Here is a 21301-nt window from a genome sequence, read left to right as displayed (position 1 = left end):
CTTACTTAGTCACCGACTTTATCATAGAACAGTTATATAGTAACTTCTTATGACTCGAGCATTCATAAATTGTGCTTGTTTCGCTGAGCATATCGCCTTATGCAATGGGCTACTGCGTACTTCTGACGTAACAAGAAGATTGCAGTGGAACTCTGACACATGGTCTACTCTTCTACACGCACAAAAAATATATATATGTTAGAAAATAATGCCAAGTTCATGATGAAATACCTTAAGAACAACTTCTGTATAAAATCAGGTCTGAAGAACAAGAAAAGTAGAGAGCGCGGAACGGCACGAGAGGGGGGTGCCTTTTTCGTTAGCAGGACACGGTGATTCGTAGATATGGCGTTGTTCAAAGCATTCCGCCATCTCTTGTTCCTGCTAGTCGCTTTGGAAGCAATGTAAGTAAGCTACAAACATTATTTTCATCTTTCACTTGCAATATATTTTGATTGCTTGAAGTGCTATGTAAATATCACTAGGCCAATACATAGGTGAAGTAAGATCTTCAGTAAAACTAGACGATTATTTACACTGCAAATGAGTTAGAATACACAAGCGTTTGTATTGGAAAACGCAATTATTTCACAGCTGTATTTTTTGCTGCCAAAGTTGAACATTATTTCGCAGTTGAAAACTCGTAAGAAGTTCGCCCACAGCGAGCGACCAAAACGCGTCACAGATTTGTTAAGCAGCCTGAAGGCGTTTGCTTTATTCTTTATTAAAAAAAAACCTTACAGGCCCCAGAACAGGGCATTGGGTAAGGGGGGGAGGAATCGAAATGGTACAGACAGGTAACAAACAGTTTACAGGCAAGATAAGTGCAAGAACAACGAAAAACTATATATATATATATATATATATATATATATATATATATATATATATATATATATATATATATATATATATATATATATATATATATATATATATATATATATATATATATATATAAATGAAATCACATTTTAGGCTATACAGGGCGAGGTAAATTTGAGGGAATACAGCACTTGTTGATATGAACATGGCGACAGGGGGATACATTTTAAAATAAAAGACAAGGAGAATATAAATCACCGTTACGCAATGCACTCAGAATACAGAAACAGGGTCACATGGTGAACAGAGTGAGTAGCTGCCGGCGAAATGTATCAGGATTAGATATGGAGGCTATGCAATCAGGGAGGTCATTCCAAAGACGAACGACCCGAGGCAATGGTGATGAATTGAATCCAGTATTTGACCCGTATATGCGCATCTTCGAAGCTGAACTGATTATGCAATCTCCGTGAAAAAGAGTGAGGTGTTTGAAGCTGAAGCCGCGTTCGTTTATCAGAGGTAACATATTTCTGGAACAGACAGAGAAGAGCAATATTGCGACGGCTATCCAATGACGGCAGCTGAAGGTCTGATTTAATTTGCGTTATGTTTGACGTGATGGCGTAGTTTCGTGATATGAAGCGGGCACCTCTATTTTGAACCCTTTCTAACATAATAATCAAGTAGTTTTGATGAGGAGACCAAATTGCTGAAGCGAATTCTAATATTGGCAGAATAAAGGTAAGAAAGGCTAGTTTTTGAATATTAGTAGGGGAATTTCTCAAGTTGCGGCGTAGGTAGCCCAGTGAACGTGATGCTTTGGCACAGGTAGACTCGATATGTGAGGCCCATTAAAGATTCTCTGTGAGAAGAACACCTAGGTATTTGTAGGAAGAAGTGTGGGAAAGCATGGTATTGTTCAAGTAATAGGAGAATTCAGAGTTTACGTGTTTACGGGTGAAAGACATTACCTCGCATTTTGTTAAGTTCAGTTTCATAAGCCACTTGTCGCACCAGTTACAAATATGGTTGAGATCTGCTTGAATGGTTAAGTGGTCATTACTGGAGTTTATAGAACGGTATATTATACAATCATCGGCAAATAGACGCATGCAAGAAGTAATCTCGGAGGGTAAGTCATTAATGTAGATTAAAAATAGTAAGGGCCCAAGGACGCTGCCTTGCGGTACGCCCGAACTAACAGAAGAAAAAGGGGACGCAATATTGTTAACAACAGTGAACTGCTGTCGAAAGGAAATGAAGTTTCGAATCCAGGTTAATGTAAAGAATCAAGTCGTAGAGCAGATAGCTTAGAGATTAGTCGGCAATGGGGCACACGATCAAAGGCTTTAGAGAAATCAAGAAAGATACAGTCCGTTTGAAGGTTGCTGTTCATGTTTGAGTGTAACTCGGTGGTGAATTCAAACAGTTGTGTGTCACACGAAAATCTCTTTCTAAAACCATGCTGATTAGGAAAGAAAAAATTGTTCGTCTCGAGGTGATTGTACACGTGTGAACTGATTATGTGCTCAAGCATTTTGCAGCATATGCAAGTTAAAAATATGGGTCGATAGTTGTCAGGCGAGTGAACATCTCCAGTTTTGTGAATTGGTTTTATTTTTCCTATTAACCAGTCGTCCGTTAGCATGCCAGATGTTAGAGATTGGTCAAAAATTTGGCATAATATTTCGCTTGATATGGGGAGGGTGTTCTTTAATATATTGGAATTAATGTTGTCAATTCCGGCTGATGTGGATAATTTTAGGTTGTTAATGAGTGATCCAATGCCTCCAACAGTGACAGTAATGGGTTTCATATAGGCGGCGTCAAGTTCAGGAAAAATATGTGCTTACATGCTACCTTACCAACATGATTTCGTAAATATGTGCATTAATGAAAAAGAGCAAAACGACGGCAGCTTTTGGAAAAGTAATCTTGTCTATTCCCTTTTAGAACTACTTTCCAGAGTTCCCATGCAGTTCACTGAGGTGCCACCCGCAATGTTCAGACCCCAACAAAAAATGAATTCCCAGTTACCTACAGAATGACAATGCTTCACCACGTTAAGGTCATCACAACAAAATGTAGAAAGAGCTCTGTAGGAGTATATATTAACATTTACCTTCGATAATCTCGAACTTTACATACTTGAGTAGCTCTTATGGTTTTCGGGAGACAGATAATAGAAAGATTTCTATTTAATTAGCTATTATATTAAGCTCTAGCCAACACGTATAAACGTTTCAAAGGGAGTTCTAGAACCCATACTAGTAGTCGTTAATAATTTATCTAAGTATTTTTATTCACCCTGGTTTTTAAATGCACAGTTCCAGCTGCATCTTACGTATAAGGCGAACTACAATGCCGGATTTTATGTTTTTTTTAGCGGTAATGATTAAAGTCTCTGTGGCTTCATCTATGACCACGCACAAAATTCATACACAATGCACATACTTTTCAGACACATACTGGCAGTGTTCTGTTTTCTATTAGTCGTATGTCTGTGATTACTTACCCCACTCGAAATTTGACGCTATCTCTTGTACACTAGCAGTCTTTTCATTCCTCCATTTCTTTGTTTCCTGACATTCTCTACTTTTCTCCCCCTTTGGCAATTGCAAGAAAATGAGATAGGCGTAGGGAAAGCCAGTTGCTGCCTCCAACACGCAAAGCGCACTTGTCTCGTGGTGCTCTTTGTTTCGTTGATGTATTGTGGCTATACTCCCTATTAGACAGGCTAGTCTCTCTTCAATACCAGACCTGTCTTTTTTTATCTATATCTCCTTTCTACAGCGCCTTTTCTATTTGACTCTCACTCAAACTTTCTGGCCATTCTTACCTATCCATTGTTGCTTTTTCATCTTCATGCTACTTTCATGACTATACAATTCAACTATTCTCCTTCTATTTTCAGCGAATTGTTTCATAATTTTTTTGAATGATGATTTGTGATGTTATCCGTATAAGTTTATTTGATTTTTTGTGCACGATTATCTGCCATTCCTGCTGCTTTGCCGACTTGTGAACGGTATCGGGATTCCGTCAAGCTCTTGAGCTTTTGGTCCTGTACTCTTTCCAATCAAAAGAAAATAAAATTATTGATTGATTGACTGGTTGATTGACGTTTGAGATCGAGGCAGAGTGAGCAAGGCGTATAGAGAAAGCTACTGATAAGTAAGACACTTGCCACCTTGAATAAGACAAGACCACATCGTGACACCCCCGGTTCTTTTCATTTTTTTCCATATTGTTTTGTTTACTACCACGGCCATTTCACATTCTAGTGGAGAGTGGTTACAATGTAGACGAAAAACAAAAAAACAGAAAGGAATATCTTATGCATCAAAAAAGAAAATGGTCATTGTACAATGTTGGCTGCATAAATACGACGAACAAAATGCCATAGAAAAATCATACAATTTGTAACTATTTTAATTATTACTACTAAATATTTTTCAATATTTCTAACACTTTCTAAGTAAAGTTTTTGCAAACGTGTTTAATAATAATAGTTTTTGTGTCTTCGGTTAGGTGGTTTCATTCTACTGATGTGTGACGCATGAAGGAACGATAAAAACCCTCACAGTTATAGATTGGGACGTCAATCTTCTGCCGGTAGTCGATGCGATTGGATATGTACTGAAGATTGAAAATTAGTTGTTCATGCTGGGTAGGATGAATGAATAATTTGTGAATTATGTGTGACCAAACGTGATAACTTCCGATAGAATGCAAGAGAAGAAACACTTAGGCTGAATTTTATCGAAGCGTTGTGCTGGCATTGTGAATATAGTTGGAAATATGAAATAGATGAAGGTATTCTGCAGAAGTTCAAGTGAAGTCATAAAGTTATTTTGGTAAGCATCCCACACAGAACAAGCATATTCATTTTTGAAACATAATAATGTTTTATGTAAGAGGCGTTTCAGTGCAGATGACGCCTTGCAGAAGTTACGAAATATGTTGCCTAACATGCGATTGGCATTATAAGTAATGTATTAAATTTAGGCGCCCAGAATCGGCAAGTTCAATAGTCTAAATAGGACATTCTTTTTCTCAAGTGTAGCTGGTTGCAGAAACCCAAAACAGGCTAAATTTCATGAGAACGTAAACTATGCCTAAGTATCTTCAACTTCCTGAACAGTTCTAATCAAAATAGGGCAATTCCTTATTGTTACATGAGCTCATAAAGGCAGTTTATAATAATAATAATAATAATAATAATAATAATAATAATAATAATAATAATAATAATAATAATAATAATAATAATAATAATAATAATAATAATAATAGCCTGACCACGCCCAATGCATGGTGAAGGCCTTTCCCATTATCAGCTAATACACGCAGTTTTTTGCTTTCTGCTAGCACGTTACAGCTGGAACCTTTTATTCTCATCGTGCGACTTAATTCTGTCTCCCCTTCATGCGTTTGTGTTCTCTGGAAACCCAGTCAGTTACCCTTAATGACCAGCGGCTATTCAGCCTCAGTGCTACGTGCCCCGCCCATGCCCATTTCTTCGTCTTGATTTCAATTGTTCCAATTGTTTGAACCCTGGTTTGTTCATTGACTCACTCTGCTCTCTTCTTGTCTCTTGGGGTTACACCTATCAATTTTTTTCTCATGGCTCGCTGCGTCATGCTCAATTTAAGCTGAAACCCCTTTGTAAGCCTCCAGGTTTCTGCCATAGACATATTCCTTTACAACTTCCAGCGTCTCTCCACCTATCGCAAAGCATTTTTTTTTGCCGAGACTGCTGCATATTACTTTAAATTTGTCCACTTCAATTTTAAGACTTGCTCTTCTGCTGTCCGTATCGAGTTCAGTAATCATCAACCTCATTTCGTCCCCTGTGTTACTCATCAAGGCAATGTCATCAGCGAATCGCAGGTCACTAAGATACTTTCCATTACCCCTTATCCCTAACTTTCCCTAATCTACAGGGCCATAAAAACATTCTGTAACACGTGGTGAATAACATTGGAGATATCGTGTCTGCCTGACTTAGCCCCTTATTGATTGGGATTCTGTCACCTTCTTTATTGAGCACCATGGTGGCTGGGTCCCACTGTACATTTCTTCCAGTATGTTTATGTAGGGTGTATTGTTGACCGATACCGTAGTGTCTGCATCGCTGCTAATATGTCGAGTGAGTCAAACGCCTTCCCATAATCTATGAAGGCTATGTATAGCGGTTCGCTGTATTCCGGGCATTTTATCACCCGATTGCTAGTATGAATATGGTCTATTGGGGAGCAGCCTGTACGAAATCCTGCTTGATCGTTTGGTTGATTTAAGTCTAATGTCGCCCAAATTTTATTAACTAATATTTTTAATAGTTTGTGTTGAGAATTGTTTTACAAATCAGAGTATTTAGTACTCTACTATGGGAGAGCTATAAGCCGTGTAGAGAATAAACATAAGCTGATCGGCGTGCAGTTTTTCAAATAATGAAGCCTTATTTCTTAAGGATTAATATTATGGTGGCGTTCTTCCAAGATCCTGGTACCTTTCCCGTCAAAAGATATTTCGTATGTGTGGTGGCTAGTTTTTCTAACACGACTCCTCCGTCAACTTTCAGCCGGTCCGTTGTTGAGTTATTCTCACCAGCGGCTTTGCCTCTTTGCATTTCTTCTAGAACTTTATTTACTTCCCCGGTCGTTACTGGTAGCATGTCGAATTATTCTGGACTATCATTCCTTCTTACGCTATCATCCTGGTTGTTCGGCTTCCGTGAAGCTCTCTGCAGAACTCCTCCGCCACCTCAACTATCCTATCCATATTGGTCATGGCATTCCCTTCCTTGTCTTTTAATGCATACAGGCAATCTTGCATAATGCCTACAGCTTTTGGGCTTCTGCCGCTTTTTGCAGCCTGCTCAATTCTCGCTATGTTAACCCTTCTGATGTCGGCTACATTATACGCCTATTGATTAAGTTTGAACGCTCCACTATCTCAACTTTGTCTGTTGCGTTTAATGATTTATTGGTGGGTCGCCTCTTAATGAGCTTTTTCGTCTTGTGAGGTAGTTTGCCAGAGTCCTATCTAGTGACTGTACCTCCGACTTCAATTGCACACTCTTTCATGATACTAGTAGGATCATCGTTCATTGTGCCAACACTAATGTGGGTTACCTCGTTCACAGACTCGAATCTATTTTGAAACAAAACTCATAATTTCTGTACTTTCCCTCTCACCGCTAGTTGATTAATGAGCTTGTTGCGTACTAGTGTTTGTCTTTGCTTTTTTAAATTTACGTGAATACGAGTTCTCAGCATTCTATGGTCTCTGAAACGGATCTTGCCATCTACTTCTACATACTGTAGAATGTCTAGGTGTGCACACAGAATGAAGTATATTTCATTATTAGTTTCACCATTAGGGCTTCACCGCGTCCACTTATGGTTAGCGTGCCGGTTTTGTGAAGAATATAATCAATATATGTAAGTTATCACGTTCTGCGAACTCTACTCTAATATCTCCGCTATGGCATTTATAGAGTCGATGTCATATTTCCTCACTGCTAATCACCGGCTTCTTTTTTTTCCTATTTTGACAATAAAATTGCCCATCAGAATAGCATACTGTGTCTTTATTTATGGCTGACTCTACGTCTTCAAACAAGAGCTCAACCAAATGATCCTTATGGCTCGACGTAGGCGCGTAGGCCTGTATCACCTTGGCCTTGCACCCTTACTTAAACATAATTTTGATACTTGCCACCCTTTAACTGATGCTAAATTATTCCTCCATATTGCTAGTGATATTTTTGCGTGTAAGAAACGCTACACCGGGTTTGTTTCTGTCAACTAATCTACGGGAGCATAGAACCTGTCCATTGTTCCGCACTGCGTAAGCCTCACTTGTATTTTAGCTTCGCTGAGCCCTATTACATCCCATTTAACACCCTCCAATTCCTGGAATATCGCATCTAGACTAGCCCCACTAGATTGACGTCTATAGCGTAAAAGTCAAGTTCGAATTCAAATTGCAGCCTTTCCGGACCATCCACTGCGTCGCAGGTCTGACCACCACCCTGGATAGTTGCTTCGCAGCTGCTGCAGACTTAAGGCCAATGGGTGATTGGTGCTTCCATAAAGGAGGTATTGGTTAAATACTGCACCATGGCTGACAATCCTGTTCTGGTGAGGAGTTGTATTACAAGCAGGTGGCCACCAGTGAGGCAGCATCTCAGACCTCTTTTTGTTTGTTTTTAACGATTCCTTTATCCCGCGTGTTAAGCAAAAATATACAAGTGCCAATGGGCTGGCAAATAATTTCAAACCAAATTTGTTATTACATTGTAGGGTGGTTCGCCATCTCAAGTAGAGTTCTGCTGCACTTTCTCAGCACTGTAGAATTCCACCAGCTCTTAACTTCGTATGACTCTAGCTCGCCTGGCTTTCTCTAAACTGTTCGATAAACCGTCTGAAAGTCCTAAAATAATTAAAATACTCTAACTGTTTCTCTCTAACTGAGCCACATTCATTTAACCAGCACTGCGCCAGCAATTGTGGCCAAACCAACCAACTTGGTCTTATCCAAAATGTTTCTTTTGTGTCGTAGTTACTTTGTTATCGTGCTTACGTTACAGAATCAGGTTTTCTAGGGCGTGTTGGTACTTACTGAAGGACATGATGTTCAATGACAAAACTCAATCATGAGGCTGACTTTCCTACAGCTTGGCAGTGTGGCAGCTTGGGCTAGTTGGTATGGCATGACGATAGTTATAGCGCGAAAACAAAACGACGGCACAGAGACAAGAAGGACACGAAAGAGACGAGCGCACGTGTCTTTCGTGTCCTTCTTGTCTCTGTGTCGTCATTTTATTCTCGCTCTATAACTATCGTCACACAGCTTGGCGCTACAGTATCATGTCCTCTGTTTGCTCCAATATGGAATATTTGAAATAAAATAGACAGGAAATAAATGTATTGGGTACCCATCTATTCCTAAAGAAGAAGGAGTGGTCCAAAACTGCATGGCGTAAAACGAACTAGAACACTTATCAATGTTTTCAGTAGATACCACGAAGAACAAAACCCCGATGACCGTCCCGAATAGTGCGCCCTTTGCCAAAAAAAAAAAAACAAATCGCTTGTCTTGCAAATCTAGTAATCGCCATTACGCCCTTTAGACTAAACAGAGCACCCGCTAAAGCATGAGAATGGTGTTATTTTATAGTAAAACTGCTATATCGAATATTAGAATCGTTTTACATGAATTTCACGAGCTAATTCATACCCAAATGAAATATTTCAACTTATATGAACCGAATTCAAACTTCACTCCTCAATACTGACGAAATAGGATCATGTATATTCTAGCTACAATATATATTTGTGGTATTTATAAAAAAGGAACACACTGGCATAAAGGTGTTTAGGTGGCCCGACCATATTGTCAGTAGCAAAAAAAAGTGTTTCTCTCACTTTCAGTACATGTTCATTTAACTCTTAAAAAAAAAACTCCTCAAAAACACCAAAGCATTAATACAAGCTTACTGGATGAAGCGGTACGTTGTTTCAGTGTTAGCGAGGTGTTGTCAGAATTAAGGACGCATAATATTTTTACTTTTACTCATGTTTAAATTCATTTACCATGTGCTGCGCCGAGCTTCACTTCAGATAGTACCTTTTTCATTGCTCTAAAAGCTTCAGATTTTTGCTTCAGGTCATCTATGCCTTTTTGTACGACGACAGTTTTTTGTCTTTGTGGTCTTTTGGCCACTCTTGTATCACTATATGTCAGCAGTGAATTCGTTCTTGACTTTGCATTTTGTAACTTAAAGGAAAATAAGTGTACTCGGATGAGTTCTCACGCCAGTGTTCAATATATAGAAAATTCATGAGGGATTTCTGAGTGGCACAACTAAATTTCATAAAACGTTTGTACAAACGGGAACACTTCAGTAAGCCATCACCTGATTTTTCACAAAATAGCGGTAATGGTTTAAACCCGCCACATGTTGAACAGTATAGATAAGTAAACGTCGGCGTGGTGGTGTTCCCATGCCCACTGACGGAAGGTAGGGGGAAGCAGAAGTTAAATTATTCGCCAGGTGTGATCTCAGTGTTGATTCAGCTCGCCGTTGGTAGTCGATAGCAGAAAAAATTTAAGCCGAGAAATGCACATGCCCGGAGTTGATCACGACCGAAATCACTATAGACACTATCGGCGCAGCAGGTATGATTATCAGGCTGGCAAAGGAACCATTGACCATAAAAGGAGGAGTAAAGCCTGCATATTGAACAGTACAATGTGAAGTGTTGACGTGGTGTGCTGTTCCAATGTTCACCTTTGAAAAGTGTTTCATCAAATTATGATATGGTGATGTAGAACATTCGTTCAAATGATATAACGAATACGACATGCCTTGCTATTCGATTATATGACTGTGCCATAGAAAATGAAAGGATTACCTAAAGACCATGTATCTTGGGTGGTTATTTCACTGCTAATTTGGGCAACGTTTGTTCAATGATACCGATGTTTCAGTGAGGAGTGCTTCAATGTAGATAGAAGCATAGAAACACTGTAGCCGGCAAAGTAGAATACAATAAGATTCATGAAAGATGCACCACAACTTTTCACTTTGTCTGCGCTTTTCACCAGGTTCAACGTAAACTATATTGCCTGCAGCGTGAAATTGTCGTGTAATCAATGTGTTGTTTTACAGGCGAGCACGCCCGAATGCTCTTGTTTTGAGCGTAGAGGCAATGACGTATGAAGATGACAAATATAACATTAACGTAGTATCTTGCAATAAAACGGTAAGTAACAGGATTCTAAACGTGTGCGTTCATATGAATGATATGCAATATTTATCAGCAGGTGACATAAAGATCGCATATCCAGGCCAGTAACACGGCAATAATAAACTGTTTATAGAATCTTTTGTAGATACATTCATAACTATAGTAAAAACGCATGACACGTATTTTTATGGTGTTGGATCATATTAGTTGAGTTCAACACAGAGGCATAGGCAGAAATATTTTCGCGGAGGGGCGAGGTGCTTAGTGATTAGGCGTGAGTGCTCGGCAGGCAGATGTGACCGAGTGCCAATTTGTTCCCTGTACTATATTCCAAAAAACGTTTAGAAGCACAGGGCTAAGTCTCGGGCCTCGTTTGCCACTATACCTACGCACACAGGTCCAATCACGCTACGTTTTTGTCTTTAGTGCGCGAAATTGTGGTGGAGTGCGTAATACAGGATTCTCCGGGCAGAAAGCTGATATTGTTGGGGGGCGTTAGTGATCAAAGACTGTAGGCATAAGAATACTTACTAACACCTGAAAGAGCGCACAATGACAGAAAAGGAATCAGTGGCAAATATTTACTGTTGCCTGTTAAGACAAGAAGAATGCGTGCATATCATTCACGGGCACGTGTAGGCCTACGTGAGAAGTGACTTTTCAGGCGTGAAAGGTTTCATTTTTGTTCCATTTGATAAGCGTCTGGCCTGCGCATGCACTATCACTACTTTAAACAAGACATGCTTCAAGTGTTAAACGAAATTTTTAATTCATGTGCCTTTCTCATTTTCCCATGCACTTATATCCTATAAAATGTGAAGATAGGTTAAAAAGTATGCCTCTAGCTGCCTACCATTTACGTTTACTTAATGTCTTGTGAGCCCGTCCGTCTCTCCACCATATCTATAAATGGCTGCATCTAAAGGAAATTTCATAAACCGTGACCTATACGGTAATCAGTGAAGCTGTCGTCGCGCCTTTTTACAATATGTAAGTCCATATTTTAGCAATTACCAGCTGATACCAGCTGATTCTTTCCCAGCAGTGCCCCGCAAATCTTCCCTCAATTATTCGCATCCGCAAAGACAACGTTAACGACATATTAATTTCGCACTTTGTAGTCTTTGAGATCAAAGTTTAATGCATGAAATACCTTTCGAGAAGTTTACTGCTACTTTCTCCAACGATGCTCGTATTTTAAAAAAACCTAGATCTTTCAACGTTCAGTGACAACTGCTACGCGAAAAGAATTTGAACTTAATAGACACGTTACGTGTGCGCCATCGTCGCGCTAGTTTTGGGCACAGATATACAAGACCCAGATAACATTCAAGGCATGGCACATTGCTAGTTATCTGCATAACTACTTAGCTTCACTGAGCTTTCAGACTCTTTCTGTGTGCTTAATGCTCAGGTGCTAGTTTAGTCTCTCTCGCAGAACTTCGGTGTTAGCACGCTTTTTGATGACATTTACTACTTCTTGCCTCAGGAAAGGTTGTTGAAAATTGCTAAAGTGGGTACTACTCAACACGTCCACCAAATGATTTTCACCAATAAGTCGGCCTTTTTATATTGCTTCATAAGCTTACGAATTAAACAATGGCTGCATGGTTAGAAAGAAGGCGTTATTGTCGAGAAATCAGACATTTGCATTGGTTCTAAGGTTGCTCCAATTCTTATGAATTTTAAAATTGACAAAACTGGAAGACGTTTAGAGAATGCATTAGGTTAACGTTTCAGCCAATTATTTTGTGTCGTGTAAGAACACGTAATCTTTAAGTGCCAAAAACTTTGGTAACTCGGGCCTTCATATACATGTATATGCTGTCATTGTCGTTGCACAGCTATAGGTGCGAAGCAATCAAAACCATTTCTAGCATAACCGTCAAGAGAATAGCCATGCAGCGCAAAAGAGCGTGAAAGAAAAGGGAAGTTTAGGAAATGATGTGTAAAAGGGAGGATAGAGAGAGGAGGAAGGAAGGAGAAGGAAAAATAAGAGTAGGTTGGCACCATGTGCTGCCATCTCAAGTCACTGCTTGGCGCCACGCAGGAAAAAATTTATAGTGTAGCCATCAATAGGTATGAAAAGGGGAGTGAAAGTAAGAAGGATTGGAAAAAGAAAGAAAGAGGGTAATTTTGCGGAATCGTCTTTTTTGTTAGAAACAATGATAACCAGAAATAGCAAACAATATTATCAAAGAAAACATAAGAGATTCTATTTGTATTAAGTATGACGTGAATGTGAAAAAGTAAAGTAGAAAGAGTACACTAGTTGCCACTGATAGGAGCCGAACCTGGGCGCTTCAGACTACACATCTGATGCTCCAACAATTTAGCTATGGCGGAGTTCATTACTTGTCAGCCTCGCTGAGTACATATGTGCATTTGCCCCTAACGAAGAAAAGCTAGTCCTTCAAATTCTCCTTCTTTCCTTCAATCGAATAGAGGGTCTCGTTCTGGCGGGTTTAATGGCTTCAGGAAGTATACTGGGGATTATACGTCAGCTGCTGGCTTATAAAGAAATCACGAGATGAGAAACACCAGCAAGCAGAAAAAAAAATACCGATATATATGTCCCAGGAATTGGTATAACACGAAAGCGGATCATGCCTCACCGCGGTGATCTAGAGGCTAAGGTACTTAGCTGCTGACCCGAAGATTGCGGGATCGATTCCAAGCTGTGGCGGCTGCGCTTTCAATGGAGATGAAGATGCTGTAGGACCATGTGCCTAAATTCAAGTGCACATTAAATTGACACTTAAGTCCAATAGCAATTTACGTCAGAGTGAAAGCTTAATGTAAGATGAGATCTAAAATGACAATACTATAAGCAACGGTGCCCTACTTACCGAAAAATATTAAGTAAATCCTCAAGTACAAGAGCGCCGCAGTAGGACATTTTCAAAAGGATCCCGATGACATCAGAAAGACCATTTACAATTAGTCACTAGTAATCGATTTAACTGCACTAAGTATATAATCTTGCATACATTAAGAGATGCAATAAATGCTGTCAAATTGTTCGTTTCTGTTTGATTTATGAAAAAAGTAGCGCCAGACATTACTATGGAGAATGGCACGAGTGGTTCAAACATTCAATTTTTGCGTGGTTACATGGGACAGGTGGTGCTATCTAGCAGAATGCCGTTGAAACAAAAAAACATCTGCAATTTTGCAGCCAATGGCGGGAAAATGATCAATGTTCGTTGTTGCTGCTGTGGCTCCCGCTGCTTTTGGTCTGCTGCAACTAGCGCGGTGAAGCCGGGCCACGTTGTGCACGGCAACAGTGACGTGGATCGGTCCGGTCGGTCCGCTTCTCGAGGCGAATAAGTCGAAGTGCGCTAACTCGATGCGGACCACTAAAACGTGATTTTATTTCAAAATAGGCCCTTCCTTGGCATAAACGTAACACTAGGAGGTTTCTGGACTGCTATATCAACAATCGACGTCGACCTAATAGTTGCCTGTAGTTTCCCTTTAATGAACCCCAGGTGGTGAAAATTTCCGGAGTCGTCCACTACGGTGCCTCTAATAATCATATGAGGGTTTTGAAATGTTAAAACGCACAGATAAACGGAAGTGAAACATGACAAAAACGAGCCCATGAGCCCTTCTTTCCTTCATTCCTAGGGTGTGTCTCATTATGACGGGCTTAGTCGAAATATATAAGCGCTCGAGGTAGAAGGAAGCACATGATAGGAAAGACGCCCAGCACGCAGCTGCAGATTTAGTAGAAAAATGCATTGCACACTTTGAGGGGGAACGAAAGTGCGTGTGTCAGTGTTACATTTATTGCGGTAAATGATGAAGTGTGCTGTTTAAGTAGCTGAAGGAAAAAAAACACAATTTGGTTGGGGTTTGTTCTGTTTTTGCGGGGTGACTTTTGTGGTGATGGTTGATTGCACCTGCGCCTTTCGGTGTTCTAGTACAATGAACTTTTTTAACAATTTATGCGATTGTAATTTCAGCGTCTTTCCTGTAAGGTCCTTCCTTAACTTGTACCTTGTGCGCTCATATATCTCCAGATTATGTTGCACCAACTTGCCCCACTTATTACTATTTTGACTTTAGACAGTATGCAAAGAATTTTTGGTTAGCTGTCGGCTTTTACCAAAATGACAAGCTACTTGACATCAGCTGCCAGAAAAGTGTGTTCCACACTCACCGATATCACTTCAACCAGTTCTGAGAAACACTCGCAGATTAAAATGCGTAATATGCACAAAGAACTGTACTGCGTCATGAAGACCACCGTAGTTGAGTTAGTCGAGCGTCGGACGCGTAATTAAGAATATTGGAGGTCCTAGCTCTGCAGGCAGCTGATTACAATTTCCTCAACTTTACGTTCTTTAAGTTTATATCACAATTATTGCAATGTCGTACTCTAGTGAAACTAAAATAATTTAAACACTTTTCTCAAAAAAACATCCCATAGCATGTGGATTTTTACCGAGCAAACAGTTGATAAATAAGCCTTCGCATACTGCCTGAAGGTATCAAGTCTGCCAAAATGAGACCCTTGCTATGAATGATTGAAGGAAGAGTAGGTTGGGCCATCTTTTCTTTCTTTAACACAACGTTTATAAGAACAAGCAGGAAATTACCCCAAGGAAAATGCAAGGAACGTGAATTGCACTCTTTTAGGTGTGCTGCAGTAATATTGATGTACACACACGTGAAGAAAGTAACTTGAACAAAAAAGACAGCTTGCCGCTGGCTGAAACTGCAAGCTTTGAATGAAGCGTCCGATGCTTTCACCAAATAACCTCAGCTTCATTATCTGCTGGCTTTCGTAAGCGTTTGTTTTAAAAAAAAACAGGTCCCCATCAAAACTCTCGCTTCATACATGGAGGAACTTCTCAGGCGTATTTTCGATACCACCAATTACTATATTGCAGTTTTCATGCGGGCAATATGACTGCATCGGTTTATTGATTCATTCCTCCCTGGCCTCGTCTTTTTTCTCTGGTCTCCCCTTGCTGACGCTAGCGATGTGGATCGCAACACTCTCCCAGCCAGCTGTCACTCCCCTCACGCTGGTGATATGGCACCACATTTCCGATGAACGCCTCCTCTGTTCTTCCACTAGGCGCAGTGTTATACAACGTCTTGGGAAGCCCTTACTGCTTGGTCGTTTTAACAACACGCTATGGGCCGGTGAATGGGGCTTTTGAGTTCAGTTCTTTTCTAACGAGTTTCATGGAACCATGGTTGATCTCTGGCATCTTCATGCTGTGCCGACGACAAAAATGCATCTTCATCGTACTTCTGTATTTTAGTTGTTGAAGTTGGGTCTTGGGGCGCTCCTTCAGTGTGATTCTGTCAACTAACCCAAGATTTTTGCCCGCTGGCAACTATGGAACAGTACCAAAAGCTGCGAAATGTGGGCTACACCTGATGCCAGTGGTGTAGGACCTGTTATTATGATGTACGGCTAAATCCAAAGCACTCTTCTAGCTTCATTTGACTTTCTGGTATAACATTACATACATTTTGAGGTCTCTAGTTTTGCGTTCAGCATAAGATTTAGCCTCCGGATGATAAGGCGCTGGGTATCAAAGCACGACGTTCATTTCGCAGACCCACTTGCGTAGCCTCTGACTCCTAAACGCTGGCCCATTGTCGGCAACGATGTCCTTGATGTGTTTGAAAATTTCTCTCTGCAACAGTGCTATTACGCAATTCGAATCTTCTCTTCCAGTTTTTGCGGCCGCGAAGTGTGTGCACTCATCCACCGTGATCAGGAAACCTTGGGCTATTTTGATGCCTTCACTCTTTTTCTAACTTCTGCGAAATCAAGGTGAACTACTTCGAATTGTACAGTGGAATATTCTGGCACTACCATTATATTTCCCCGAGGCCTTGTATTTTGACTTCACCATTTGGCCCTCACGGCACGTTTACCGTCACATGATAGGCGCCATCTGCTTTCATATTTTGCCATATAAATTTCTGAGTAAGTTTGTGGTATGTCCTACAGAATCCGTCGTGCCCTGCTGAATGTGGACTGCTGTGGTATAAGATCAGCACTTGAGGCACTTTTGCTTCGGGGAAATACATGTTCCCAATGCGCAGTTCCATGTGTTGCTGTTATCTCCCACAGAGTCAGCAAGTTGATGCTTCCGTGCGGAATTTCTTGTGACACGTGAAGACGGGACAAGGCACCAGCGTCCTGGTGGTTCTAGCCTGCTCTATGAATTACGTCAAAACTGAATTTTTTGGAGTAACCCAGGGTCATTACAACAGCTAGAGCTTCTTTCTCTCTTGTCGTGTAATTTTCCTGCGTTTTCGGTAACGTGCAAGAATAGTAGCCAATGACCTAAAGCTCTATTGCGGGTTGCTCATTTTCATCATGTTGATGCAGGATGGCGCCTGCAGTGGAATGAGGTTCATCTGTATATAGTTCAAACGGAAGATCAAAGGCGGGCAGTGCTAGCAAAAGGTCATATGATATGGCTCAGACAAGTTACGGGTAGCTCTTCTAATATGCGTCGGGCCAGACGAAGGGAACGCCTTGTTGAGTCAATGTCGTCAAACACTTCGTTTTACTGCATAGTTATTTATAAATGCACGGAAATGACCAGCAAGTCCAAGCAACACTCTCAAGCAGTGTATGTGATGAATTTTGTAAGCCTCTTATTGCGCTGAACGCTCTATTCCTTAATTCCCTTGATTGGTACATCAAAAACTCTTCCCAGAGACGCTACTTTTCTGCAGAAGAGCTCACTACTCTTTATGTTGATCTCAAGTCAAAGGCGCTAAGTGCCATGAAAACATTTTCTAAGTGCTCTCCGTGACCTTTCTGTGTTTTAGTATATGTTAATGTCGTCTATGCATACATTACGGAATATACCAAAGTACGTCATTCATCATCTTTTGGAACCATGATCCGGAGTTCTTCCATCCGAAGGGTAGTCTGTTGTATTCATAGATGTCAAAAGGGGTGACGAATGTAGTAAATTTTCTGTATCTTCTTTCAGTGGCACTTGCCAGTATTCTCTACACAGGTCAATGCGGGAAACCCAATGACGTCATCCGGTTTCTTTAATATCATCGATTCGTAGCACTGCGTACGGGAAAAGATCGTTCTGTTTATTAATGAGCCTATATCTGTACACAGGTGAAACGAATCATCTTTTTTTCAAATTAATTGTAATGGGTGAAGTAAAATATGAAGTTGAAGGCTCGATGATTCCCGCCTCTAGCATTCTTTTTTTGAAGCTCCTTCTTTAACCAGACTTTCTTGTACCTCAATGGCTCTTGTGGGTTCTGGGTATGCACCAACACATAAAAGCTCGGGAAAAATCAATGATACACCTTCTCTAGTTGCCAGCCTATGGAAAGCCTTCTGCGCGATATTTTCTTTAGCGCACTGCCTTCAGATTGAATCTTGGTCAGTCCAAAAATATGTTAATCTTCATGCGTGTCATATTACGACTTGATAAGAGGTAGTCGAATTTGACTTCGAGCACTACTAGAGCTTAAACTTTGAACTTTTCGCCTTCATACACCAGACATACTCCAACCAATTTGTGGTTCTCTCGACAAGAACCATCATAGCTGCACACATGAATGGAGTTCCCAAGTACATTATCTCTAGCATTTACTATGTTCTCAGTAATAAACTAACAGAGGCCCCAATGTCAAATAAAACTGACCATTTGCGACTTATCACTAGCACCTGGACACCCAGAATTCCTGTCTTCATGAGAAATACTGTTTATTCGACAGTGTGAGGTTCTTTAGTTCTCTCCTGACAATGTGAACTCAATAGCATGCTGATCTGCAGTCTAGGTTCAATGTTAGCCTCTGGCGTGGCTACAGATGGGAGTGTGTTCTTGCCATAGTAATTACCTCTGCCGACTTTAGCCTGTTCATCAGGAGGCTTGTATTCAGGTGCTGTGACATATATCAGTGATGAGAGTAGCTCGTCCGTAGAAGCGAGTGATCTCACTGACATCTCTTTTTGATAGTACTTTGTGATGATATGTATGACTGGAGCCATGAAAGATGAGTCCACCAATGATGACTCAGGAGTACGAAGTAAGCGCCACTTTTCGAGAGCGTGATCCGTGATATTTGTTCATCTCTGTCTGTAAGTAATGGCATTATCCCATAGCTCTACAGGCTTTGCCTTGCAAAGCGTTTCCTCCATGAGGCTCAAGAAGTGTTTCCATATGAAGTTCTCTGTAATTGAAACCCCTTCTGCTCGTTCGTACAGAGAAAAGGCCTCATGTTACGTACGTAGTATTCATCGCTTTTCCACTTGTTTTGCAACATGCAAAGTTTTAGAAATCGAGCCATGCATCAGCGCTTGAACGACCGGCAAACATGTCTGGTCAAACTTCTTGCCTCTTACATTTGCAACCGACACAAGAATTTGTAAAAGCTGCTGCTGTTGTGCCATATATAGCTTCTGTACTTTGACTATAGCGTTAAGGGCACTTTCACTGCTAGTATCAGCGAGACTTCTTGGTGTTCACAATGTACGTCCCGGAGGAGCTGTTACGGAATGAGACGCCAAATCTTCAAGAGTCATGTTCACCGACACGCTACCTTGAGCGACGAGGCCATCCAGAGTAGCACTGGTGATATCGGCGATCATGTCCAGAGGACTCGGAGTTGTAGTGGCTTCCTGCAGCTCCACATATCTCTGACCCTCTGCTCGGAAGCTCACGATGAGTGGTCGCCCTTGACGACGAGTGAAGTCAAACTTGATATTGATTTGCAGACTGCTGACCTCGACTGCACCAAAGTAAAGTTTCATGTAGACAATACGACGGCATCGGTGTTTGTTGTTGTTGTTGATGATGTTGTTTTCCTCTGCATATGGCTTTTACCCAAAGGAGGGGATTGGCCGATGATAAGGTGAATTGCTTCATTCCTAAAGAAACTTTAAATATTTATTATGATTTAGTTATTCATTCTTTTCTGGCCTCGTCTTCTTTGTCCTTTGGTCTCCGCTTGCTGGTGGTAGCGATGTGAATCACTACCTATTAATAATTGAGCTTTTTGAAATTGAAAGAAATTGCCTAATGGAACGCGGATGCATCCAAGCACTGTCTCAGTTTACAATCTGACTGTCCGTATTATCAGCGGAAAACCAAAGGTGTCTCCTCCAACGCAAAAAATGGTTGTCGTGGCGGAAGTGCCACCACGTCGGTGTGATCTCGAGGGATGCAAATATCGTCACCACCTAATGAGGTTCTCATAAAGAGACACGTAACGACAATCTGTGGCGTCACTGTGGTGTCACTATAATGTTGAATACGAGGACGTCACGTGAATAAGACATCGCATGACAATGTCTCTTGGTTAAAGGAGGGCCAATCAAGGAGGTAGTATTAAAGAGGATCAAGGGGCACAAAACCCGCTACGCTACCGTTTCTGCCGGCAGGGCAAAACTACAATTGCAGAAAACTATCACAGGAGACCGGGAGTGGATCCATAGCCCAACTGAGAAAAAAACACACCTCTCGCTTACAGGTCATGTCCTGTAAACGCACGGGAGGCATTAAATTTTCATAGCAACTTGTGCAGACCTTTGGATGTTCCAAACAGTTTCCAAATGCTAGTTAGAAGGCAAAGAAATATTATCAACAAAAACACTAAGAAAACGTTGCGATTTTCACCAAGAAGTGCGAAGAAAGCGTGAATTTATTGTATCTTAAATACTTTCTTGTAACTTTTTTATAATATAAAGCCGCTCATGTACAAAATGAGTAGATACTATCTTTAATATATGCTGTCAACACGTAGAGTACCTAAATACACCAAAAACATGCGCAACTATGAGCAGAAGCATTTATTCACTTTAATATTGTCTTCATTCGCTTGAATGCACAATAACGATTGCATGATTAATGCTACATCAACACTCAACTACCTAAATGTGTCGACAAACACACTGTTATTTACAATAAAGATCACTAAAATATGTATAGTTGTTGGAGAACTGCTAATTAGTACAAAAGCGCGACAGGCGACTGGAAAACTCTACAAGCAACTCGGCGACAAATAAAAAAGCCCAAAAGGCACCTGTTATAAGCGAAATGGACAACTCTGGTTGGACGGATGCCGTTTGATATTTCGTACCACAGAGCTCTTCCATTCGACATATGCTGATGTAGATGCTACTGCAGACGGTGAAAATGTGAGTGTTGTTATCAGACTTATTATGTGGTTGTGTTGTATAAAATATGTGTAGAGCCCACAAATAGAAACTTTACGTTTAGAAAAATTACTTTGCACTTGCAGCTGTTGTAGCCCTAATTTTGTATAGTAATTGTGCTTGGATTCTACAATGGATCCGTTGAGTAGTTTCAACATAATATATCAAGTAAAACAATTCGTCGGTACTCCGCAGCATCGCCTAAATTAATTTGAAAATAAGCTTTCGCTTTTTTCGTAAAAAAAAACACACAAAAGCGTTTGACGTAGACTACTTTTTTACCTAATATGCAATGTTGTTTTTAATTAATGCATTTGCAGTGCACATCAGGTGGAGACGATTGCCCTCTAGGCTGTTTTTGTGGCCTGCTCGGGTACAACACTACAGGTCATTGCTACATGATTACGGGCAACTTTCCTGAGTACGAACCAGTTGTGCTGCTTTGAAGAGGCAACCTACGTATTGGATGAATAACACAGGTGGACAAGATTTCTGCAGAACTATGTTCGGTTAGGCAAAAATAAATAAAATCGTGAACTACCAA

At 40.6% G+C, this 21301-nt stretch overlaps 1 protein-coding gene across 1 annotated transcript; it reads left to right on the top strand.

Annotated features, from left to right (window-relative positions):
• Nucleotides 1-229: 229 nt before the first annotated feature.
• On the top strand, nucleotides 230-21301 carry LOC119160015 (evasin-3-like). The gene is made up of 3 exons (XM_075889839.1): nucleotides 230-404; nucleotides 10508-10601; nucleotides 21078-21301. Exons 1-3 carry the CDS (start codon nucleotides 346-348, stop codon nucleotides 21201-21203), a joined length of 279 nt encoding a protein of 92 aa, XP_075745954.1. The 5' UTR covers nucleotides 230-345; the 3' UTR covers nucleotides 21204-21301.

This window comes from Rhipicephalus microplus, chromosome 3 (assembly GCF_043290135.1).
Source record: "Rhipicephalus microplus isolate Deutch F79 chromosome 3, USDA_Rmic, whole genome shotgun sequence".
Classification (NCBI taxonomy): Eukaryota; Metazoa; Arthropoda; class Arachnida; order Ixodida; family Ixodidae; genus Rhipicephalus; species Rhipicephalus microplus.
This window is presented reverse-complemented; position numbering and strand designations above follow the sequence as displayed.

What these genes read in the sequence shown, in the direction of transcription:
- LOC119160015 (XM_075889839.1), top strand. Translation starts at nt 346, where the DNA reads ATGGCGTTGTTCAAAGCATTCCGCCATCTCTTGTTCCTGCTAGTCGCT. An exon ending in CTAGTCGCTTTGGAAGCAAT is followed by an intron (nt 405 to 10,507) that starts GTAAGTAAGCTA and finishes GTTGTTTTACAG; the next exon opens with GCGAGCACGCCCGAATGCTC. An exon ending in TAGTATCTTGCAATAAAACG is followed by an intron (nt 10,602 to 21,077) that starts GTAAGTAACAGG and finishes ATGCATTTGCAG; the next exon opens with TGCACATCAGGTGGAGACGA.